We start from the raw sequence: 25967 nt of genomic DNA, 5'->3' as shown, positions 1-25967 counted from the left end.
TGTTGATGGTGGAGGAGGCTGTCCATATATGCAGGCAGGAGTGTGTAGGAAATCTCAAGGCTCTAAGAAATAAAGACTATTAATAAAAAACTATCCTAAAAAAGCAGAGGTAGTGTTGGGGAGTGAGTCTTTGGGGATCAGGAGGACTTTACATGAAGGTCCCTCATGTAAAGAGATGTTTGAGCAGAATCTGTAAGAAGAGAGGACGTGAGAAGAGGGCTACTTGGGCAAAGAGGACAGAGAACAGCTGGTGCAAAGTCCCTGGGGTAGAAGCGGGCTGGGTGGTCATGCAGGAAGGAGACCAACGTGGTAGAGACCAGCCAGCCCTGAGAGGGGAAGAGCTGAGGACAGAGAGGTGGGGGCACATCCGAGCAGGAGAGACTTGTGGTCACTCTAGACTTCACTACAGTGGAACTAGTGAACTAGTGTTCTATAGTGAATACTGTAGATTTCACTCTGGGTGACACGGGGAGCCACTGGGAGTTGTGAGCAGAGTGACAGGGTCTGACAGTTCTGGAAGGATCTCTCTGGCTGCTGTGTTGAGATAGACTGAGGCAGGGGTGGGAGCACGGCGGCAAAGGTCAAAGCTGGGAGACCTCTGTGGGCCATGGCTGTGATCCAAGTGAGGGATGACGGGGCTCAGCCCAGAGTGGCAGCAGGGGAGGAGGCGACAGAAGCAAGGATGCTCCCAACCACCAGCCCTGGGCACCATCCTCAGGGGAGCAGCTCCTGTCCCCTTCTCCCATCTCAGCCTCTAAAGACCCCCAGTGTCCTTACAGCAGGGCGAGGATCATCACTGTCATCACTGAGCAAGTACTTGGTCAGCAAGGCCAGGCACTGTACCAGGACAAGGCAGCGTCTTTCCTTCTTTCCCCATTGTCCAGTCCTCGCCCCTTGGATGTGCTTGGTGACACCTGTGCAGTGACTGGACCCATCCTTTTAGGGGGTCCCTTCGCACCTGCAGGTGAAGGACAGAGGAGGAGGGCTCAGGATGGGGCGTGTAGGTTAGAGTTCTAGCTCAGCTTCCTACCAGCTGAGTAACTTTGGGTATATCGCACAGCCGGTCTTGTAACCCTGTGCCTCGGTTTTCTCCTGGACGAAATGGGTACAATGCCCCCCCTCCCCCGCCAGAGCTGTCAGAGGGCGAGGTGAGAGACCACGGCAGGTGTTGAGCTTGGCGCAAGCCCTAGTGGTCATCCCTGTGCCTCCCAGGGGACCCGTTCCAGGCTGGACCGCGGCCGGGAGGAAGTCTCTGCCCGGCTCCAGGCTGTGGTCAGCGACTTGTGGGAGGAGGACACCGCTGGGCGATCTAATTTGAGGAGCATCAAAACAATCCTCTCCAACAGCTGAGCCAGCAGTAGCCAGAACATTCTCGGCAGGCCCGGGCAGGGGACGAGCCTGTGCGATCCGACCACTCGCAGCTCCGTGGGAGGCCTGCTCTGGGAGCTCAGCGGTGCCGGAGCGGGAGGGGAAGGCAGGCTGTGGCCTAAGTCCTTAAGAGAGAGGCCCAGTGGTGACCTGCCAAGGTCTCAGGTCAACAGTGGGACACAGGTAATGAACTCGAGGCCTCTTAAAGAGCAGGGTGCAGTCAGGGCTTGTAGAGTCTGGAAACAGGGCTCCCAGGAGGAATGGCAGAAAGAAAGTCCAGGAACCGGGACTTGCCTGGTGGTCCAGTGGTTAAGACTCCTCTCTTCCAATATAGGAGGCACTGGTTCGATCCCTGGTCAAGGAAGTTGCACATGCCTCAGGGTGTGAACAAAAATAGATTATTTAATTAATTTGAAATCCAGGAAGGAGACACCTGGAAGTGCTACGCAATCTCTGTTGTCAATTTTGAAGGGGTGCCTTTTGGAAGAAGAAAGGCTGCTGGCTTGTTGGGGAAGCAGGAGTGGCAGGCTGGCAGTCCCAGTAAGGGAGAGCTAGAGGCTTCCAACCTGGGTTCATTTCTAGTGGAAAAAAAAAAGTCCATCCTGGGAGCAAAAAGGCTATAATCCAGAGTGGTAACATTCAAACTCTATTCTTTTTAGCAACAGAATCTTTGTGGAAATGGCTATTATGGAAGCCTAATGAAAGTGCCACTGCTCTGCGGGGTGGAGGATGGGGGGGGGCGGTGGGTTGGAACTGTGTCTATCAAGCTCCCCACCCATCAGCAACCCCTGAAGCTCCTCACTAGAACCCCCAGGGTCCCTAGAGCTCAGCTTGAAAACCTCTCCTTCAAGAAATCCTCCTAACAGGTGACGGGCAGCCTGCTTCGCAGCTGGATGCTTTTCATCCTGGTCTCCTCCTTCCTAGGTCTTGGTCAGGAGTGTGAACTCGGGAGGGTCCTCTAAGTCTGATAGAAGGATGGGAACGGGCACTTTCTAAGATTTGGGGATTCAGCCCTGGTCAAGGCTGTGTCCACAGGTGAGGCAAAGAGGCAAAGAACCCCAAGTTGGAGTCTTCTAGGCATCCACCATTATTATTATTGTAAAATTCAGACTTAAGTTGAAGAACATAGGGAAAACCACTAGGCCATTCAGGTATGACCTAAATCAAATCCCTTATGATTGTACAGTGGAAGTGACAAATAGATTCAAGGGATTAGATCTGATAGAGTGCCTGAAGAACTATGGACAGAGGTTCGTAACATTGTACAGGAGGCAGTGATCAAGACCATCCCCAAGAAAAAGAAAGGCCAAAGGCAAAATGGTTGTCTGAGGAGGCCTTACAAATAGCTGAGAAAAGAAGAGAAGCTAAAGGCAAAGGAGAAAAGGAAAGATATACCCATCTGAATGGAGAGTTTCAGAGAATAGCAAAGAGAGATAAGAAAACCTTTCTCAGTGATCAATGCAAAGAAATAGAGGAAAACAATAGAATGGGAGAGACTAGAGATCTCTTTAAGAAAGTTAGAGATACCGAGGGAACTTTTCACACAAAGATGGGCACAATAAATGACAGAAACTGTATGGACCTAACAGAAGCAGAAGATATTAGGAAGAGGTGGCAAGAATACACAGAAGAACTATAAAAGAAAGATCTTCATGACCCAGATAACCATGATGGTGTGATCACTCACCCAGAGCCAGACATCCTGGAATGTGAAGTCAAGTGGGCCTTAGGAAGCATCACTACAAACAAAGTTAGTGGAGGTGATGGAATTCCAGTTGAGCTATTTCAAATCCTAAGAGATGATGCTGTTCAAGTGCTGTACTCAATATGTCAGCAAATTTGGAAAACTCAGGACAAGAAAAGGTGGCCATAGAACTGAAAAGGTCAGTTTTCTTTCCAGTTCCAAAGAAGGGCAATGCCTAAGTATGTTCCAGCTACCACACAATCGCACTCATTTCACAAGCTAACAAAGTAATGCTCAAAATCCTTTAAGCTAGGTTCAACAGTATGTGAACCAAGAACTTCCAGATGTTCAAGTTTGATTTAGAAAAGGCAGAGGAACCATAGATAAAATTACCGACATCCACTGGATCATAAAAAAGTGAGAGAATTCCAGAAAAACATCTGTTTCTGCTTCAGTGATTACACTTTGACTGTGTGGATCACAATAAACTGTGGAAAATTCTTAAAGAGATGGGAATACCAGACCACCTTACCTGCCTCCTGCAAAACCTGTATGCAAGTCAAGAAGCAACATTTAGAACCTTACATGGAACGGTGAACTAGTTGCAAATTGGGAAAGGAGTACGTCAAGGCTGTATATTGTCACCCTGCTTATTTAACTTATATGCAGAGTACATCATGCAAGATGCTGGGCTGGATGAAGCACAAACTGGAATCAAGTTTGAAGGGAGAAATATCAACAGTCTCAGATATGCAGATGACACCACCCTTATGGCAGAAAGTGAAGAGGAATTAACAAGCCTATTGGTGAAGGTGTTAGAGGAGAGTGAAAAAGCTGGCTTAAAACTCAACATTCAAAAGCTGGGATCATGGCGTCCGGTCCCATCACTTTATGGCAAATAGACAGGGAAACAGTGAAAACATTGACAGACTATTTTCTTGGGCTTCAAAATCACAGTGGACAGTGACTGCAGCCATGAAATTAAAAGACGCTTGCTCCTTGGAAGAAAAGCAATGATGAATATAGACAGCATATTAAAAAACAGAGACATTATTTTGCCTACAGTGGTCCATATAGTCAAAGCTATGGTTTTTCCAGTAGTCTTGTATGGATGTGAGAGCTGGACAATAAAAAAAGCCAAAGAATTGATGTTTTTGAACTGTGGTATTGGAGAAAGCCCTTGAGAGTCCCCTGGACAGCAAAGAGATCAAACCAATCAATCCTAAAGGAAATTAGTCCTGAATATTCATTGGAAGGACTGATGCTGAAGCTGAAGCTCCAATACTTTGGCTACCTGAAGATCTGACTCATTGGAAAAGACCCTGATGCTGGGAAAGATTGAGAGCAGGAGGAAAAGAGGATGACAGAGGATGAGATAGTTGGATGGCATCACCGACTTAATAGACATGAGTTTGAGCAAACTCTGGGAAATGACGAAGGACAGGAAAGCCTGGTGTGCTGTAGTCCATGGGGTCGCAAAGAGTCAGACATGAATGAGCAACTGAACAGCAATAACAAAGGTATCCATCACCCCATGACTCCAGTTTTCTGGAGGATGCATTGCTCATGTACTCAGTTATGTCCAACTCTTTGCAGCCCCATGGACTGTAGTCTGCTAGGCTCCTCCGCCCATGGAATTTTCCAGGCAAGAATACTGGAATAAGGTGCCATTTCATTCTCCAGGGGATGTTCTCCACCCAGGGATTGAACCCTGGTCTCCTCCACTGCAGGCAGATTCCTTACCATCTGAGCCACCAGAAAAGAACTTTGAGGAGGATAAAGGAAACTTCTGGGAGCAAGGCGGATCTATTTCTGCTCCTGGGTTAATAATAATAGTAGTAGTAATAGTAATAAGAAAGGAGAAGGGGGCACAGAGGATGAGATGGTTAGATAGCATCACTGACTCATTGGATAGGAATCTGAGCAAACTAGAGAAGATCGTGGAGGACAGGGGAGCCTGGCCTGCTGCAGTCCACGGCATCGAAAAGAGTCGGACAGAATTTAGTGGCTGAACAATAACAATGACAAAAATAATAGCCAGCATTTATCAAGTCCTTCCGTCATCTTCCCAGCCCCTTTCCAAGTGGATGCTTTACAACTTTAATTTATAGAGAAGTTAAGTGGGTTTTCCAGGTTTGTGTAGATGGTAGATCAGACAATTGAACCCAGCCTTTCTTGCTCCTGAGCCCATGTTCTAGGCTCCTCTGCCCAAGAAAGAGGTCTCAGGACTTCCTTGGTGGTCCAGTGGTTAGGACTTCCACTTCCATGGCAGGGGGCACAGGTTCGATCCCTGGTTGGGAACTAAGATCTTGCATGCCATGTGGCCAAAAAATAAATAAATGAGATAAAAATTTTAAATTAAAAACAAAAAAACACCAGAGAGGTCCGTTTTTGAAAATAGAGAGGGATGTGAAACAGCAGAAAACTCAGAATGTAACCTGCTCTATATACGTACCTACTGGGAGTGTGTGTCAGTGTTTCAAATACTACCTGCCAGCCCGCAGGCACGTCCACTCAGCCCCTCCTTGCTGGCGCCCTGCTCTGCATCACACACTCGGTTTTGCTGCTCGCTTCTTCTCATTTGGCCACAGGGTGGATTTTTGTTCACATCTTCCTGCTGGAAGTGCTGAGTTTGGGGGAGAGCTATGTACTCTTCACATCGTGACCTTCCCACCCCTACCCACCCTGCCACGCTTTGGGGTCTCCGATGGGTCTTTTCTTTCCTTCTGAGAAGCCAGCTCAGCACTACTTTGCTCCAAAACCCGGGGCCCATGGGACACAAGCAGGTCTGCCAAAGACCTGCCCAGGGACTTGGATCTGCCAATTATAAACAGATGCTCCTCCTGGGAGCCACACGGAGACCACCCAGCTCACGTCTCTGGTGGGACCATGCGCCCCAGCTGAACTCCAGCTATGAACGCCAAGGCCAGGCATTCCTGTGAGCCCTGGGTGGAGAAGAGGCACTCACTGTTCTCTGGTCAGCAGATTTTTCTCAAGCCCTCCTGGGGCCAGTGTCACGTGATAGCACTTGGTTTTTACTCTGTACCTGGCCCATGCTGGATGCTGATTAAGGACTCCCCGGAGGACTTCTCAAGCTCATAGGGGAGGCAGGGTGTTCACAAATAGGCCCAGCGCACTCTCATCTGTGTGCTTTGCTGTTGTTCAGTTGCTAAGTTTTGTCTGACTTTCTGCAGCCCCATGGACTGCGGCATGCCAGGCCTCCCCGTCCTTCACTATCTCCTGGATTTTTTTTTCAAATTCATGTCCACTGAGTCAGTGATTCTGTCTAACCATCTCATCCTCTGTTGCCCTCTTCTCCTCCTGCCCTTAATCTTTCCCAACATCAGAGTCTTTTCCAATGAACTGGCTCTTCGCATCAGGTGGCCAAAATCTTAGAGCTTTAGCATCAGGCCTTCTAATGAATATTCAAGGTTGATTTCCTTTAAGATTGACTGGTTTGATCTCCTTACTTTCCAAGCAACTCTCAAAAGTCTTTTCCAGCACCACAGTTTGAAAACATCAGGAACATGAGTTCTGAGTCACCTATGCCGCTGTTTATAAGTAGTATAACCTTGGGCAAGTAATTTTACCTGTCTTCACTTCACCTGTAGAAGGGGGAGAGAAATCCTACCTACAGGTGGGACTATGGGAATGAAAGGAGGAAACATTTGGATGTACTCAGCACAGTATCTCGCTCATGAAAAATGCTCAGCAGATGTTAGCCAGTGTATAGTGGTGTTGTTATTGTTGTAGGGATGACGGAAAGAGAGCCAGGGAACTTCAGATTTGAGGGGCCATTCAAGCAGGGTTCTGCAGGATGAATAAGATTTCACAAGTAGCCTTGGCATTTAAAACAGTCTGTGCTGCGCACCAGGTAGGGTCTCAGGGAACCCAGGATAGGTGAGATTTAGTTCCTGCCCTCCAAGAGATCATACGCAGATGTGAAATGGAGAGACAGCACACAGTGCAGAATGAGTGAGTGTGAGGTGTTCACTGTAGCCTCGTGTATTCACTCAGCAGTGGGGAGAAGAGACATGCAAATAGTCACCTCACACTGGATGGGAGCCCAGAAGAGGTTGGACGAGCTGTGCTGAGTCACTTGTGTGAAATGGCCTGTTTTGGAAATGATGTATGGGGAAGCTGTTATTCTGTCCTCCTTTTTTGAAGATCATAAATGATGATATTTGTCTTTTAGAAGCATTAGATAGACAAGCACAAAGAAGAAAACCTAAGGTCCTACCCAAGACCACCCCTGTTCCTACGTAGCCTGGTGATGTCCATCAACTTGTTATGTTTTTAGAGATGAGATTATCCTATACGGGTGGTAATTCTGCAGCCTTTAATCCTGAGCATTTTTCCATGATGTGAACTCTCTTCATTCTATTGGCTGCAGAAGACAGTGTATCAAGAGGCAGTGCTGTGACTTTCTCAGCTCTTCTCCATGGGAAATAGAGAATGGGCTGAACACTTGGTGGCTGCCAGTTTCTGCATGCTTAATCCCCATGAGACCACATGAAGACAAGAAATAGCTTTTCTCCTACTGGGACAGGGAATGGTGGTGAAAAACCTCAGCTCAAATCCCAGCTCTGTCCTGTTGGTTGCTGTGTGACCTCAGATCACTTGCTTAGCCTCTCTGAGTTGCAGTTGCCTTAGATAACAACGGGCATAATACAGCAACCTCAGAAATGCTCCAATTTAAATGACGTTCCCTCTTTTATTTTTTTAAATGTAAATATGTAGTCATCTTTATTATAATTCATGAATACATTAGAAACTGACATGGATCTCTTGGGTTTTTTTTTTTTTTGGTTGTACTGGGTCTTTGTTGCTGCAAGGGCTTTTCTCTATTGAGGTGAGCGGGGGCTACACTCTAGTTGCAATGCTCTGGCTTCTCGTTATAGTGGCTTCTCTTATTGCAGAACACCAGCTCTAGGCCACGTGGGTCAGTAGTTTTGACACAGACTTAGTTGCCCTGTGGCATGTGGAGTCTTCCCAGACCAGGGTTTGAACCCATCGTCCCCTCTATTAGCAGGTGGATTCTTAACCACTGCCCCACCAGGGAAGTCCTGAATCTATTTATTAAAACATCTAGATTTTCATGGGCATCTGCTTTCCACTTGTTAGAAAGTTTACTTGAGAATGGTAAAAAAAAAAAAAAAAAAGCCAATATCTTAGCATCAAGGTCTCAGCTTATTCTTTTTCCCACTCATGGCACTTTGTGTCCAGCTGCTTTCTCATTTCCCAGCTGTCTCCTTGAGACAGGGACCATGTGTGATTTGCTCTGTTAGCCCCCTTGCGGGCGCAGCGCCCAGCCCTCAACAGGCCCTCCGTGCAGTCCTGGTGAGCAGATTCATGGGGTGCGGACGTCGGGGGAGACGAATCTGAGGGCTGGGTGGGAAGAAACACCGGTATGAGGACACATGGGATTTGGGAGCAGAATCTTCAAAGCTCAGAAACCTCCCCCGACCCCGTGCCTTGGGTTTCAGGGGTGCATCTGCAGAGGACAAAGGCTCTGGATTCAAATCCTGCCCCCACCACTCACTGGGTATGACTTGGGACAAGCTAACTTAACACCTTTGAGCCAGTATTCTCGGCCATAAAAAATGGATCATGGTAGCCATCAGCTTTGGGGGCTGCTGGGGGGTTTCAGCCTCACTGTAAGGGCAGAGCTGAGGGAGAGGAGGGCAGGACCCTGAGGCCTGGAAGGCCAGGGGTCTTCACCTGCTTCCCTCCTCCTCTCTCGGACAGAAGCTAGCCTTTTGCCCCAAAGGGAGGGGAGGCCAGAAGGTGTCGAGCCTCTCTGAGCTCTTATTTTGTAAACCCGGCTTAGGAGTAAATCCTGGGCCGCTGACCCTCCCCAGCTGCTCTCTGTCCTGGAAGTTAATTCAGAGGAGGCCATGTTGGGTTCCCAGGGCTCATAAATCTGCCCCTCCCCCGGGCAGCTTACCCCACACTCCTCTCAGACCTCCTACCTACCCAGGCCTCAGTCTCATTCGGGCACCTGGTGTGACCCCTGTCCTGTTAGGTGTCTGGGGTCACCCCTGGTGACTCTGGTGAGGAGCCGCCTGGGCCAACCACCGAACTGTACCTGCCAGGTTCCTGGTCAGTGACTCTGGGGTCCCAGAGGGGTCTCTGCAGGGGGCTAGAGGAGGAGGAGGGACAGCAGCTGCGGTGCGCCCACCGGGCAGCACCTGCCCAGGAGGAACCCCCATCCTTCCCACTCCCAGTGGCTCAGTTACTTGAAGTCTCCATCAGGATGACCAGCCCTGCTCCCCGTCACCATGGAGACGCGCCTGGGTCCTAAGATGGGAACATGCCCAGCCTGATGGCCTGATGGTCAGCCCATCAAACCTTGACCAATCATTCAGCTTGGAGGGTCCCTGTCCCCTTTCCTCTCTTTCTGCCCTGGGCCTTCTGCAGCCCCGGCCTCACCTGTGGGGATGGGATTTCCTGCCCCACACTATCCCCACCACAGCAACTTGCCCTGGGCAGAATTGCTGTCAAAGAAGGTTGAGACCAATGATTTTAGGCCAAGAGGGCCCTAAGGTGGGTGGGAGAGAAGGGTCTCTAGGCTTGAAGTCTGGTTGCACCCATTCCTGTCCACAGGCTTCCTTTGTAAGCAAGTCAGCAGCTCAGGTGTCCCCACTGCCATCTGGACCTCTTTTAATTTGTTCATAAACAAAAAACAATATATATTAAAAAAAGTCCCTGGCTTTTCAGGAACTCTGAACATCCACCATGGGCCCAAGGAAGCACCTAGCAGTGCAGAGGCTGCACACACAACCCATGCAGAGAGAGACACATTCAATTAGATGTGCACAGGGACGCGTAGCAAGGGGCAACACACTGGCCTGGGCCTCACCTCGCAGCTCAGTCCAGGGTGGTTCTGAGTGGAACCCCAGGTCTCGCTGACTCTTGGTCTAAGTAGCCTGTGGGTAGAAGCTTCTGGGACCCTAAACAGCTCAGTCAAGGGAGCTGGGCTCATCTCAGCCTCAGAGAGGCTACTTAACCACCTTGCAACCCTTCCTACCTGCGGCCCTGAACTTTCATTCATTCGCTCAACAAATAGCATTTGCGTTGCCGGACACTGAGATATGAAATGAACAAGGCAGAATCAAGGCCCTCAGGGAGCTCCTGGCTCAGAGGGATGGGGTGAGGAGGACAGAAAGTAAACCCCTTCCAGCTCTCTGTCAGAGATGGGGGCTCTGAACATGAGGAGGCCAGTCTCCCAATCCAACAGGGGCATCCTCAGCAGACCCCTGAAAAGAAATGGCCAAACCTCAGCATCCCACCTGGGTGTGTCCCCCACGCACAGAAGACAGTGGGGCACAGCCTTTGCTTCACCTCCTTCGGTCCAGTCTCTGTTTTCCTCTCCAGGGTGTCCTTCCAGCCATGCAGACAGTGCTGCCTCCCTGGTTCTCTCTCTGCTGGTTTCCTTGTGCTCCCAGCTGTCTGGACCCCTGCACCTTCTAACCCGTATGCATCCCTGCTTTGAGCTTCCTTGCCCTGCCAACTAGTCCAGAAGTTCTCAGAGTCCCAGAAGTACCGCTCTTGTCCTCAGCCAGACACTAGGGAACTGTGCAAGCCCCCGGGTCCTGTTCCCCAGACAAGCTGGAGGTAGGAGGACGTTAGGCAGGGACCAGGGCAGAAGAAAGGAGGCCAAGGGTTTCTTCCACCTGGATCTGACGTGCTCAGAAATTAGGTGTATGGATGGAGTGGGGTGGCATGGGGTGAGTAGAAAGAAGAAAGGATGGGTGGGTGGATGAGTGGGTGGATGAATGTGAAGGTCGGATGGACAGACGGATGGGGTGACAAGGGAGGGTGGGAAGAAGCTAGGGTGACAGTGACTACAAGACGGCGGTGAGGTCTGACGTGATGGAAGATGACGGAACACGCTGAACAGTTGATCTCTTTCTTCTTCACAAAGGAAATCTCTCCAGCCTTTCCTGGAGGAGCATATTTGAAGTCTGTTTTTAGTTCAACAGACAAGAAAATGTCCCTTGGAGCCTGTCTAATTGCAGTCCATTTGCTCTTGGAGGACTTTTGTCATCGTGGAGGGTGGCTGATGGAATTCTTCCTCTTAAAGCCCTTCCTGTATTTCAAGACTTCAATTAAAATAAATAAAGTGGTTGGACAAGGTGGGGTTTTCAAACTGGGCTTTCCCAGAGATGTTGCAGGAGTAGAAAGAACACTCTTATTCTCCTTCAAGAAATATTTCGAAAGTTTTAAAAACTCTAATAAAGGGGACTTCCCTGGTGGTCCAGTGGCTAAGACTCCATGCTTCCAATGCCTGGGGCCTGTGTTCGATCCCTGAGTAGGGAACTAGACCCCACACGCTGCAACTAAAGTTCTCAAATGCCACGACTAAGACCCAGCACAGCCAAATAAATAAATAAATATATATTTTTTAAAAAGTCGAATCCATGGGAGCCATCAACACATCTGTGTGTCCCACCACTTGCAGCCATTTTGCACCCTGTGTGGTATTGTGAATGTTCTGATATTTCAAGGTAAACAGTTGATAAACCGTTATCACCAACGACTACTTGTCTGTGTGACTTTCCTCTGTACCGAGTTGCAGAGCAAATAGATTCTGGTCTGGTGTGCCTCAAGTTACATCCATCACCCACTTGAAAACGTTCACCTTTCCAGCTCAGCCTTTTTGCTCTCATGTGTGGCTTTTCAAGTAAGAAAACATGGAGTTGGACATGTAACTTATTCCTTTTACTGGTTTCACACATGGGGTTTCCGTGTTGGGCTCTATTTTTAAAGGAGGAATTTCATTGATAATTTGAAAGAGAAGAAACAAAAATAGAAACCCATTAGATTAATCCCCAAGGAGCCTTTTATCTCTTCTTTTCTCTGATTCTCTCCAGCCCCCAGCCTTTCTGCCTTTGTGCTGATTACACTGGATCTTGGGATTATTAGCTCCCTGTCACCCAGCCCTGTTTTACCAACAGGGGCCCCTCTGGACTCAACAATGTGTCATGGAAAGGAGTGTCATTCTCCTGTAGGTCAAGGTTGAGAATTAGCCCACCCTCTCTTCTGAGCCTTTTATGGCCAGCCATTCATAAATTTGTCCAATTCCCTTTAAGAATTCATGTCTTGGTCCTGCCAGGGTCATCTCCTGGCATAATGAGTCCCACGTTTATTATCTGTGGGGTGAGGTCGTGTTTCTTTCTTGGCTGCCTGTCTTCCCTGCCCTCCTTCCATCTGGGACCACAGCTGGGTAGAAGGGAAGGCCTTGCTTAGTCTCCTGGTACCTTACGGCCAGAACCTTGCAGTCCATTCACCCACCAGGCTCTAGACCTCAGGTGAGAAGACCAGCTTGCTCCTAGCCGAAAGCGTTCTGGAACAGTGTACAGGAAGAACTCTGCTGCCACATTTAACTGGATAGGATTAGTGGAATGGGGCCGGCAGGAGATGTCCTCCTAGAAGGAATACATAAGAAAGAAAGTCCCTTGTGAAGGACTTCCCTGATGGTCTAGTGGTTAAGAATCTGCCTGCCAATGCAAGGGACACGGGTTCCATCCCTGGTCTGGGAAGATCCCACATGCTGTAGAGCAACTAAGCCTGTGAAAAGTGAAAGTGTTGTTGTTCAGTCGTGTCTAATTTGTTGTGACCCTATGGACTATAGCCTGCCAGGCTCCTCTGTGGGATTTTGCAGGCGAGAACACTGGAGTGGGTTTGCCATTCCATTCTCTTCTCCAGGGGATCTCCCTGACCCAGGGATCAAACTCCAGTCTCCCACACTGCAGACAGATTCTTACCATCTGAGCCACCATGGAAGCCCCATGTAAACCTGTGGGCCACAACTATTGAGCCTGTGCCTGAGAGCCCAGAAGCCACAACTACTGAAGCCCATGTACTGCAACTGCAGAAGCCCAAGAACCCTAGAGCCCATGCTCTGGAACAAGAGAAGCCACTGCAGTGAGAAGCCCCGCACTGCAATGAGGAGGGGCCTGAGCTCACCGCAACTAGACAAAGCCTGCATGCAGCAATGAAGACCCAGCACAGTCAAAAGTGCAATCAATTTTTAAAAGGGAAGACTTGCGAACCATGCATCCATCGGTGGGGCATCAGTGGGCTCAGAAACTCTTGGTTCCCTTCAGAGTAGGCGATCTCCCTTTAATAAGTCATATTGTGACTTTGCACGCTCTTTTCAAATGGAATCATGGCAGTCATGGGGTAAATTACCTACTGAATTTCTGATGGCTTCCTTAGCGACCACCTGTTCAGACCACTGTCTTCCTTCCAGATCGTTCTGTGGGGCCGGACTGAAAAATGCCTGAAGGAGACGACGGAGGAGATTCGGCAGATGGGCACTGAGTGCCACTACTTCATCTGTGATGTGGGCAACCGGGAGGAGGTGTACCAGACAGCTAAAGCTGTGCGGGAGAAGGTGAGCGGCCTGGGAGGCACTGGCCTCAGCTCTGTCAGAATCCTAGCCAAAGGGGACAGTCTCACGGGGCTTGGAGAGAGCTTTGCTTATGGTGGAATGGCTGTTTGCAGGGCATCTCAGAGGACTCTCCTGTGAAGCTGGTCCTGTGTGTGTGTGTGTTGCAGAGAGCAGGGACTAGGGACATAGACTGACTGAATCACCTGTTGTCCCCTTTGGAAGTTTAAGCCTGTGAGTGTCTGTCCTAAACCCTGGGGTAGTGGGGTGGGGGTGGGGTGCAAATGTCTCATGGTCGCCTGGGAAAATACCCCTGACTCCAGACATCTAGTTAGACTGAGTGTATTAGTGAGGTCCAAGAGAGCAGAAACCACCCTGTTAGATATCTGGCACACGGCAAATGTTAACTATGTCACAATAACCTCATTTATTATAGGTGTGCTCTGTGACAGGTATATTAGGTGCCATAAATCATTTCTGATCCCCAGAGCAACCCTGGTATGGTTATTAGCCCCATCTTACAAATCAAGACTAATGCTCAGAGAGGCGATGTGGCTGCCCAGGGCCAGGTCCCTCCTCTCCAGGGATAGGCCACTGGGGCTGGCTGCCCTAATGGCCCGGTGGCCCCTTCTTGCCCACAGGTGGGTGACATCACCATCCTGGTGAACAACGCCGCCGTGGTCCACGGGAAGAGCCTGATGGACAGTGACGATGATGCCCTTCTCAAGTCCCAGCACATCAACACCCTGGGCCAGTTCTGGGTAAGGTTTTCCTGAGCCAGAGCCAGCGCTGGGCATGTCAATGACATGGTCTTCCCTTCCAGGGAGCCTGGGGCTATAGGGGAGTGGGGAGAGGCTCACCAGGGCTTGGGCTTGGGTCTAGAGGGTGGCTGGACAAGAAGAATGACAGGCTCTCCAGGAGTCATCTGGACTTTCTGAAATGTGGGGGTTGGTGCCCTCAGCCTCCACCCCATCACCTCCCCATCGCAGGAAAACCCAGTGGCTGGAGGGGTGCCCGTGTCAAGGGTAGTCTGTTCTCCCCAAGAGGGTAAGTCGAGGGGCTGTTGGAAGCTGTGTCTGCCGCACACTAACCTCCCCATCCACCCTCAGACCACCAAGGCCTTCTTGCCGCGGATGCTGGAGCTACAGAACGGCCACATCGTGTGTCTGAACTCCGTGTTGGCACTCTCCGCCATCCCTGGCGCCATCGACTACTGCACGTCCAAAGCCTCAGCCTTTGCCTTCATGGAGAGCCTGACCCTGGGGCTGCTGGACTGTCCAGGCGTCAGCGCCACCACCGTGCTGCCCTTCCACACAAGCACCGAGATGTTCCAGGGCATGAGGGTCAGGTCAGTGGCAGGGGACCCTGTCTCCGAGCCAAGTCCCTCTAGTCAATTGGACAAGGGGACTCATTATACCCAGAGAGACAAAATTTTAAAATAACCCAGAAGTGCTTTTTCCCTGGCTTTTTGGTCTCATATCTGAGTCTCCATCTGCAAGGCAGTGGGGTTCTATAGTGGTTTAGGGTCCTGCTTCTCAGGTCAGGGGCTTCACAGAGTACCCATGCTAAACGCATGCAATGGAATACTCACCCAACTATAAAAAGGGTGTAAAGTATTAATTACGCAAATGATATGGATGAATCTCCAAAGCATTATGTTGAATGAAAGAAATCAGAGACACAAGAGTGCATTTTGCATGGTTCAATTTTTCTGAAGTTCTAGAGAAGGCAAAGCTGGGTGGAGGTGATGGAGATCAGAACAGTGCAGTCCTAGAGGAGTGGGGACACAGCCTGGCAGGGAGCACCAGGGAACCTTCTAGGCTTTTAACAATGTTCTCTCTTCTTGGTCTGAGTAGGGATTACACAGGTAAAAACTGATCATGCTGGACACTTAAGATTTATGCCTTTTATTGTATATAAGTTATAGCTTAAAGAAATACCGAAGCCCAACCACCCCTCCTCCAGACCAATTAAATCAACAGGAAATGGGTACCACTGGTTTAGAGCTTACTTTGGAGCCAGACCCCCAGGATGTGTGTGACTCTCCAGCCTCTGTTGTTAATCTGCAGAATGGGATGATAGGAGTAGGAGTCTGTGATAAAAATAAAATGGGATCTAGCACAGAATACCCTATGTGCTACATTGTAAGTGCCCAGTAAATGGTGCTACACTGATGTGCACTTATGAAGGGACACAAGGTTGTAGGGAAATGAAAATGGGGAATCACCCAAAAACTATTTTCCTTGTTTTTTTGCAAAGCAACATATAATGATAGTTTTGCCTTCTAAATTACATGATCACCCTCTTCCAAACATGAGGATAGCATGGAAGGGTCATTGTGAGGATTGCATGAGATCGTGGAAGGCATGGAGCACAGTGCATTCATGTGGTGTGGGAATCACTCAGAAGACCTCAGTGATTATCACTAGGGGTGGTTTTGCTAAGCAAGAATCAAAACACCTGGCTTTGCAGACTCAGAGACATGCAGAACAGACTTCTGATTGCCAGGGGAGAGGTGAGGGGAGGGAAGAAGTAGGAGTTTGGGATTAGCAGACGCAGACTATTATATATAGAATGGATAAATAATGTACTGTGTAGCACGGGGAACTATGTTCAATATCCCGTAAAAAACATAATGGAAAAGAATATGAAACAGAATATATATATGTGTGTGTGTGTGTGTATAACTGAGTCACTTAGGGCTTCCCTGGTGGCTCAGACAGTAAAGAATCTGCTTGCAGTACAAGAGACCCAGGTTTGACCCCTGAGTGGGGAAGAGCCCTTGGAAAAGGGAATGGCAATCCACTCCACTATTCAGAGAATTCCGTGAACGGAAGAGCCTGGCAGGCTTCAGTCCATGGGGTCGAAAAGAGTCAGACACGACTAAGTGAGTCGCTTAGCTGTATACAAGAAATTAACACAACATAGTAAATCAACTATAACAATAAAATTTAAAAGGAAAAACCTGATCTTGAATTTCACCTCAGCTCCTGTATGGTGGTGAAACCTTTAACCAGTTTTGTTACCAGTCTGAGCTTTACTTTGCTCATCTGTCAAACAGTGGAAATAATATTTACCTTGTCAGATTATTGGGAAAATTAGAAATAACATATGTAATGTATCTAGTGTAAAGCCTGGGGCATATGAGATGCTCAGTATTATTATTTTTTCTAACAATAAACATCGTCATAAGTGCATCTGCTATTAATCTTTCTAGCAGACTTTAGTTGTTATGTGCTGTGCTGTGCTTAGTTGCTCAGTTGTGTCCAACTCTTTGCCCGCCAGGCTCCTCTGTCCCTGGGGATTCTCCAGGCAAGAATACTGGAGTGGGTTGCCATGCCCTCCTCCAGGGGATCTTCCAAACCCAGGGAGCAAACCCAGGTCTCCTGCATTGCAGGCAGATTCTTTACCGTCTGAGCCACCAGCTAAGCCCAAGAATACTGGAGTGGGTAAACTATCCCTTCTCCAGGGGATCATTCCTGACCCAGGAATCAAACAGGGGTCTCCTGCATTGCAGGCAGATTCTTTACCAGCTGAGCTACCAGGGAAGCCTAATTTCCAGCTGACTTATATGCAAATTATCATAGATTCTGAATTTAGAGGATGCTGGAATAATGACTATGAATGTTCCATATTGGTTTTTCCCTCCTACAGTGTCTTGGTTTAGTTTCTTCTCATCTGAGTATACAGGAAGTGCTCAATAAATATGTGAAAGTGAAAGTCGTTCAGTCATGTCCAACTGTTTGAGACCCCATGGATTATACACTCCATGGAATTCTCCAGGCCAGAATACTGGAGTGGGTAGCAGTTCCCTTCCCCAGGGGATCTTCCCAACCCATGGATCAAACCCAGGTCTTCCACCCTGCATGTGGATTCTTTACCAGCTGAGCCACCAGAGAAACAATAAATGCATACTGGATGGAAATGCAGCAGCAACGATTCATGGTTCTAACTGGGCGCCTTGAGCACAGAAGTGAGCAGGACTTTCACAGACCTTGCATTCCTGTGCCTGTTTTGCCTTCTGGCAAGGTTTCCTCTCCATCACTTTAAGAAGGAAATCCAAGGCCTCTCTCAAGTCATTTTTCCACAGTGGTTCAGAGTGTGGGCTCAAACTGAAGAGACAGGTAATGCTAGTGGTAAAGAACCTGCCTGCCAATGCAGGAGATGTAAGGGATGCGGGTTCGATCCCTGGGTCAGGAAGATCCCCTGGAGGAGGGCATGGCAACCCACTCCAGTATTCTTGCCTGGGAAATCCCATGGACAGAGGAGCCTGGCAGGCATAGAGTCGGACATGACTGAAGCGATTTAGCATGCAACCCCAGCTTTGTGTGATCTCAGGCAGGTTACTTAGTTTTCCTGTGCCTTGGTTTCCTAGTCCATGAGAAGGGATTGATAGTGATACCCTGACTTCAAAGGCTAGATGAGCTCCCATGTGTGAATCAACTAGTTGGCTGGCAAGTAGGAAGCACTAGGTGGAGCTTCATTACCTGTGGACAGCAGGTGAGCTCTGAGGGCTTAGGCTGCTGCTGCTGCTGCTGCTGCTAAGTCACTTCAGTCGTGTCCGACCCTGTGCGACCCCATAGACAGCAGCCCACCAGGCTCCCCCGTCCCTGGGATTCTCCAGGCAAGAACACTGGAGTGGGTTGCCATTTCCTTCTCCAATGCATGAGAGTGAAAAGTGAAAGTGTAGTCACTCAGTCGTGTCCTTCTCTTCGCGACCCCATGGACTGTAACCTACTAGGCTCCTCCATCCATGGGATTTTCCAGGCAAGAGTACTGGAGTAGGTCGCCATTTCCTTCTCCAGAGGGCTTAGGAGAAGAGCAGTAAAAGTCTAATTTGTACCTAGTTTGTGTGGGTTAGTTGCTCAGTCATGTCTGACTCTTTGCAAACACTTGGACTGTAGACTGCCAGGCTTCTCTGTTCATGGAATTTTCCAGGCAAGGATACTGGAGTGGGTAGCCATTCCCTTCTCTAGGGGATCTCCCCGACCCAGGAATTGAACCTGGGTCTTCTGCATTGCAGGCAGATTCTTTACTGTCTGAGTCACAAGGGAAGCCCTGTTTCTTGAAAGGGAAAAAAAAAAGCATTGGCTTCCTCTCCAACCATGTTTAGCAACTTCTCAGGGTGGAAGGTTGGAGACAGGTGCTTAGGACAGAACTGATGGATTTTCTGGCAAAAGCAGCCATAACAGGGACTTCCCTGGTGGTCCAGTGGCTAAGACTCTGTACTCCCAGTGTAGGGGACCCAGGCTCAGTCCCTGGTCAGGGAACTAGATCACACATGCTGCAACTAAAGATGGAAGATCCCACGTGGTCTCAGTCACAACCTGGCACAGCCCAATAAATAAATATTAAAAAAAAAAAAAGAGTGACCATATAGGTGAGTGCTGCTGTTTGTAAATTGCTACTTACTTATTTTTTTCTATGTTTGAGCCACCAGACACTTTATAAATGCTGCTGCATGTGGCCCTCTGCAAGCTTGTGAGAGCTCTTAAGCCCATTTCCCAGATGGGGGAACTGAGACTGAGAAGGGAAGGTACTTGCCCAAGGCCACATGGATAGAAGTTGGCTTATCACCCTCAGTCCTCCTGGTGCTGGAGCAACATGTTCTGTGGAAGTGAGGTCAAAGCCAGTAGCACCAGCAGCCCTGCACCTATAGGCCCAGGAGAGATGGGACAAGCTGCAAGCAGGGCACTTGCCTGGGGCTTCTGGGGGCTTGGCTTGAATCTCCAGGCCCCAACCAGCTCCCCAGAGCCCCAGCTTTCTTCTCTGTCGGTTGGAGTGAATAACGCCTGTTGATCACTCAGCACAGGTCTGGCACTTAGGGAGCATCACTACTGTTAGGGGTCTCAGGTCCGATGCTTCTGAACAATCATAAGAAGCCCCTGATGCTTGCTTATTCAGCCATTCATTTATCAACCCCATGAGACCGATCTGTAGCTGTTTGAATGGATTAGTGAGTGTATCCATGAATCAAGAGCTGAGGGAGTCGACCAGCAAGTGCGGCAGAGCTCCTGTCTCTGCACAGGATGCACAGGACACACCCGGGGAATGTCATGTCATTCAATGTCCACCCACGCAGCAAGCATTTATTAAGCACCTACGATATCCTGATGCTGCACTCAGGGCAGATAGCGAGGAGCAAGACCCACCAGACCTCTGCCCTTGGGGACTTCAATGGTGGAGGAAGAGAGACAGGTCATTCTCGATGGGGTACATTCAGTCAGGGGGACGAGATCAGAGGCCACTCTGAGGGGCAAAAGGAGGGAGCCTTGCTGATGGGATGGCTGAGATGGGAAGGATCTTAAGAGAGAGGATTGGCCGGGATTGCTGGGCAGAGAAGGAGGAGAGGTGGGCCCAGAGAGGTAGGGCTGAAGACAGCTTTGGGGCCCTGGGAGGGCTCAAGCAGGGCAGTGACAGAGTGTGGGTGAGATTTTAGGGAGCTCTCTGCCATGCTCTGAGAATCAGTCCCAGGGTATAGGTGGGCAGGAGGAGACCAGCTGGGAGGAGAGAGGGGATTCGGAACTCCTGATGCATCCGGGGTGGCAGGGAAGCAGAGAGAGTATTTCAAACAGGTCTTGAGTCTCCCCCGACAGGAGAAGCCAAAGGGATGACCCTGACATGTTAGAGAAGGGGCTTCCCTGGTAGCTCAGCTAGTAAAGAATCTCCCTGCAATGCAGAAGACCCCGGTTCAATTCCTGGGTCGGGAATGATCCCCTAGAGAAGGGATAGGTTACCCACTTCAGTATTCTTGGGCTTCCCCGGTGGCTCAGACGACAATCTGCCTGCAGTGCGGGAGACCTGGGTTTGCTTCCCGGGTTGGGAAGATCCCCTGAAGAGGGCCTGGCAACCCACTCCAGTATTCTTGCCTGGAGAATCCCATGGACAGACATGTTAGAGACAGAAATGGAGACAAGGGGCAGGAAGGGGGTTTAGCAGTAGCACTTGCTTTTCAGGAGAAACTCACACTGTCTCTTCCTGCATGCAGGTTCCCCAACCTCTTCCCCCCACTGAAGCCAGAGACGGTGGCCCGGAGGACAGTGGAAGCTGTGCAGCTTAACCAGGCCCTCCTCCTGTTGCCGTGGACAATGCATGCCCTCATTATCTTGAAAAGGTACAGGGCTGTGGGAGGAAGCTCAGAGTCAGGCTCCTGTGGGCCGTGTCCCCTCCTCCCAGGGGACCTTGGTGGTGAAGAGGCCTCAAACAAAAGAAAGAACCCACATGATCGATTAGTCATGTCTGCTGTGGGTGTGAAAATGAGAGTCGTGGCATATAGGTCATGGAGTTATTATCCTTAATATAGGCTTCCTAGGTGGCACTGGTGGTAAAGAACCCGCCCATCTAATGCAGGGGACGTAAGAGACATAGGTTTGATCCTTGGGTCAGGAAGATCTCCTGGAGAAGGGCACGGCAACCCACTCCAGTATTCTTGCCTGGAGAATTCCATGGCGGGCTACAGTCCATGGAGCCACAAAGAGTTGGACTCGACTGAATGACTGAATACTTACTACAGATTAGGGTAGTCAACCTTGTTGCTCTCAAGAACCCTTTACAATTTTAAAAGTTGTTGAAGAACCTAAAGTGCTTTTATTTATGTGAGTTATATCTGTTGTTTTAGAAATTAAAACTGAGGGGAAAAAGTATGGGATTTATACACGTATTCATTTATATATAGCAATAAAAAATCCATTTGGTGTTAACATAAACAATATTTTTGTGAAAAGTAAGCATATTTTCAAAAAAAAAGAATAGAGTATAAAGAATGGCATTGTTTTACATTTTTGCAAAGCTCTTTATTATCTGACTTAATTGAAGACAAATGGATACTTGTATCTGCTTCTGATTTTCATCTTTTGTGATGTCACATGTCATGTAGCCTCCAGAAAACTCCACTGTACACTCATGAGAGAATGAGCATTAAAAAAGTCGAATCCTACCACGGTACTATAATAAAAATAGTTTGCACTTGCAGACAGACCTCTGAAGAGATCTCTGGTACGCCCAGGGGTTCCTGGGCGACACTTTGAGAACTGCCAGTCTAGAGACTAAATGTTGGCCCCAGCCTTCAGGGAGTTCACCCTAACAGGGAAGACAGGAATCTCCTTGCCTAAGGCTTGAGATTCATAGAAACATCACAGTGCTCACTAGGTGGAATTTACCAGGGAGACCACCTTGGGAGGTGGGCTTTACAGAGAACTTGCTCCTCCAGAATTTGCCCAGCATCACATTCTAGAACTTTCCAGACTCTGGGCAGAAAACTCTTCCTGTCCCAGTCCCACACTACACAGGCCATTCCACATGCCGCATTCAGCACAGTTTTCATGAGCCTCTCCTGCTGCAGAGAGAGCTTCCACCCTGGAGCCCCAAGTGACCATGGACTCTTGGCTCCTCTGGGTCCCCAGCCCCACACTGACTGAACCCCTCTAACCTGAAAGACCTTTTCTTTCTTTTTTTTTTAACTTTTTATTTTATATTGGAGTATAGCCGATGAACAGGCTTCCCAGGTGGCTCTAGTGGTAAAGAAGCCATGTGCCAGTGCAGGAGATGTAAGAGATGCAGGTTCGATTCCTGGGTCGGGAAGATTCCCCTGGAGGGCTTGGCAACCCACTCTAGTATTCTTGCGTAAAAAATCCCGTGGACAGAAGAGCATGGTGTTCTATAGACCACAGTGTCGCAAAGAGTCAGACACAACTGAAGCAGCTTAGCACGCACACACACGTAGCCTATGGACAATGTTGAGATGGTTCAGGTGGACAGCAAAGGGACTCAGCCGTACACATACGTGCATCCAAACTCCCCTCCCATCAGGCTGCCTCATAACATTAAGCAGAGTTCCCTATGCTGTACAATAAGACCTTGTTGGTTATCCATTTCAAGTATAGCAGTGTGTACATGTCCATCCCAAATTTCCTAAATATCCCTTTGTTCTGGAAGTCTGTATCTGTTTTGTAAGTAAGTTCATTTATATCATTTCCTGAAAGGCGTTTTTGGGAAGTGAAACACCCAAGTGCCTTTATCAGATGTCCAACCCCAGGAAACCAGGTCCCCCTCTGGCTACCGTGGACACAGTGGGCACCTGAGTAGCTGCTGTAACTTCAGGACCAGGGGGATACATCAGTCCATCCCTTCTCCAAATTCAAAGCCCTTCCAGGACACAGAGTCGGGGGCGGGGGCGGGGGGTGCTGGGCAGGCAAGCCCCACCTCAGCCTCCCTCAGTCCATGCTGACTATTGCTCTGAGTTGCTCCTTGGCTGCTCCATGAGCCTTAGGAGTCCAGGGACTTGGATCCTCACCAAAGCCAAGCTGATTGTCCACCTCAGGGAGCTTCTTAGAAGCTTTTGGAGACATTCTAGAAAAAAGCTAATTTGTCTAGAACACCTCAGCACCATCCACAGTAAGCCCCCAGCCTACATTTCCTGTTCTGTCCCCCACTACTTTCCCACAAAAAGCAGAGGCCAGCCCTTCCCCATTCCCTGCACTTGCACACCTCTCTCACCTTCCCCAAGAGAAATCTTCACAGGTTCAACTCTATTGCCACCATCCCCAGGAAGCCTTCCCGATTGCTCCAGCTGGAATGAGGCTTTTCCATCTTGCAGCTAGGATGGGCTGGAGCCCTTCAAACTTGATTCAACAGATGAACTGAGGGCATCTCTAAGCTGGGTCCTCTGTGCCAGGTGCCAGGATCAGAGATGAAATATCTACCACAGAGACACCCAGGGGCCCAACGAGGAAATAGCAAGTACAACTCCAGGCCTTATTGGGGAAGCACAGGGCTATAGGGAGCCCCGGGGAAAGGCCTAAGGTGAGTCTGGGAAATTTCCCACAAAACAGGAAATTGTGTCATGCTGAAGGTCAAGGCCTGAAGGTATCGGTTGGCCAAAAATTTCGTTTGAGTTTTTCATATGGGGACCGAATGGACCTTTTTGGCCAACCCAATATATGCAGGTGTTTTATTATCTGGAGGGAAATAAAGGGTGAGAAGTAAAACCTGAGGTCCCATCTAAAGGAAGACACCGTCCTGGAGTGAAGCAAACTTGGCTGAGAATCTTGAAATGGTAGATAGGACAGACTTTGGTAGCAAATGTATCAGGAACAGTGTGGCTGCTTAAGAAATAAGTTAACACATGGAGTGGGGGGAACAAGAAGGTGATCAGATCAGATCAGATCAGATCAGTCGCTCAGTCGTGTCTGACTCTTTGCGACCCCATGAATCGCAGCACGCCAGGCCTCCCTGTCCATCACCAACTCCCAGAGTCCACTGAGACTCACGTCCATCAAGTCAGTGATGCCATCCAGCCATCTCATCCTCTGTCGTCCCCTTCTACTCCTGCCCCCAATCCCTCCTAGCATCACAGTCTTTTCCAATGAGTCAACTCTTCGAATGAGGTGGCCAAAGTACTGGAGTTTCAGCTTTAGCATCATTCCTTCCAAAGAAATCCCAGGGCTGATCTCCTTCAGAATGGACTGGTTGGATCTCCTTGCAGTCCAAGGGACTCTCAAGAGTCTTCTCCAACACAACAGTTCAAAAGCATCAATTCTTCCGCTCTCAGCCTTCTTCACAGTCCAACTCCCTAACTCTTCAGCCCCACACAGTAAATATTTGTTGAATAAGTGGCATTTGGAGTTCATAGATTTCTGAGATAATTATGGACCCTAAAATGCTCGGAATGTGGCTTTGAAAATTTGTTTATACCTACCCTTTGCCTTCTAAAAACTATTTATACTGGGCTTCCCTGGTGACTCAGATGGTAAAGAATCTCCCTGCAATGCAAAAGACCTAGATTCAATCCCTGAATCAGGAAGCTCCTCTGGAGGAGGGCATGGCAACCTACTCCAGTATTCTTGCCTAGAGAATCCCCACGGACAGAGGAGCCTGCTGGGCTACTGTCCACGGGGTCGCAAAGATTTGGACACAACTGAGCGACTAACACTTTCACTTTTATTTATCTACTTACTTGAAAGCCCTTCCTCCATGGAGGGGTGGGTGAGTTGGCTTGTTGGGGGAGCTAGTGTGTGTTGGAGAGAAGAGGTTGGGAGAGCTTATGGGAACCACTACTCAACTACATATCTTGTTTGGCTACCAGTCCGCTGGTCCCCCATTGACCGTCTTCTTTTTTCCTTTCTCCCTCCCTCAGCATACTCCCACAGGCTGCCCTCGAGGAGATCCACAAATTCTCAGGAACCTACACCTGCATGAACACTTTCAAAGGGCGGACATAAAGACAGGACGGAGAAACAGGCTCAAAGCCACGGAACCTGAGGGGGCACGGGCACCTGGGCACACGCCTACACGCCTGTCCCTCAGCACACTTCTGCTGGGTGAGCAGGACTGCTTCTACTGGGGAAGAATCCGGCTGCCCCCCTAGCCAGCCCCAGGACCTTTGCACAGGACTGATGGGCATAACTCTGACCCCCATGGGGAGGCAAGAAATCAGCCAGCAGCTGCCTTGACACTTTTGTACATTTCTGATTCTGTAGAGTTTATTGTTAAATCGCTTCTCAAGTCTAACCAGCCTTGGCAATGTGCATAGACTATTTCCGGGATGGTCTGTGCCCACATGCTCCTCCTTCGCCTCCAAAATTCACTCATCCTCAGCTTGTGCAAACTGGTTGAACGGCAGGAATATATAAAATAAAGAGAGAAAGCTTTTGCGAGTGTTTTTCTTGAAATCCTTGACCTCTGGTCCTTGGTGGGCAGTGGGGAGGGGACCAATCCCAACCATAACACCCAACCCTTTCAGAGAGAATTGGTCTGCTTAGGGTCCCCAGCTGCCATGGATGGAGTAGACAAGAAGGAGGCAGAGATCAGGAGAGAAATTGGAATCCAGGCCTGTGGGGGTAGGGAGTAACTGGTTTCTTGCCAGCTCTTTCAGGGCTCTCCCAACAGTCATGGGTTGGGGGGCACTTTGCCTTCCCACCTGCATCCGTGGAAGACCAGCAGGAATTAGTCTACAGAGGCATGCCCTCTGCCCTGCCATGGCCCCACCAGCCTCCAGGCCACCAACTCAGGAGAGAAGAACCAGGTTTTATCAAGCCCCTTCTGTCTACCTAGCATGTGCTGAGAGGGGAATGTTGCTGAGAAGCCAAAACTCTGAAGATCACCAGCACAACAAGGCCAGTGCTAAGCGGGTGCTGTGGGCCCCCAGGTCTGCAATCTGATCGCAGGGGATAGAAGTGAAATAGCAAAGGAGAATGAGGAGTCTGGGATGGTAGAGGGGTTTGACGTGGATTCAGGCAATGGGGAAAATGACAGCCAAGGAGACATGGGGAGAGTTTCCTCCTGTGTGTGTTCTCTGTTACTGCCAGGGGACTGGCGGACAATGGAATCTCATCTAAGGCACCTCCGTCTACACAGCTCTTGCAGGTGGTTGGCAGGGTCGGGGACAGAAGCAGGCAGTGGTTCCAGGAGATGACAGAGAAAATCACAGGCAAAAATTCAGTGGAGAAGCTTGCTGGAGCATCGCACAAAGCATGTACCTTCACACAACTCACATGCGAGGAAGAGCAGTCTTGCAGCTCA

The 25967-nt window shown here is 49.3% G+C and overlaps 1 protein-coding gene across 7 annotated transcripts in view; it reads left to right on the top strand.

The window, feature by feature from the left end:
- The window catches only part of DHRS3 (dehydrogenase/reductase 3), a 51240-nt gene extending 26143 nt beyond the window's left edge, over window positions 1–25097 (top strand). For all 7 annotated transcript variants that reach the window (XM_086344611.1, XM_086344612.1, XM_086344614.1 and 4 more), the window contains 5 exons: window positions 13311–13454; window positions 14090–14209; window positions 14558–14796; window positions 20437–20562; window positions 24583–25097. In XM_086344611.1, coding sequence (XP_086200737.1) covers window positions 13311–13454; window positions 14090–14209; window positions 14558–14796; window positions 20437–20562; window positions 24583–24667 — 714 coding nt within the window. In that variant the 3' untranslated portion in view covers window positions 24668–25097. The remainder of the gene's footprint in view (window positions 1–13310; window positions 13455–14089; window positions 14210–14557; window positions 14797–20436; window positions 20563–24582) is intronic.
- Window positions 25098–25967: the final 870 nt, after the last annotated feature.

Source organism: Bos grunniens, chromosome 16 (assembly GCF_055505025.1).
Source record: "Bos grunniens cultivar Pamir isolate PY7600 chromosome 16, Bosgru_T2T1.0, whole genome shotgun sequence".
NCBI lineage: Eukaryota > Metazoa > Chordata > Mammalia > Artiodactyla > Bovidae > Bos > Bos grunniens.
The sequence above is the reverse complement of the archived record's forward strand: the minus strand, read 5'-3'. Positions and strand labels throughout refer to the sequence as shown.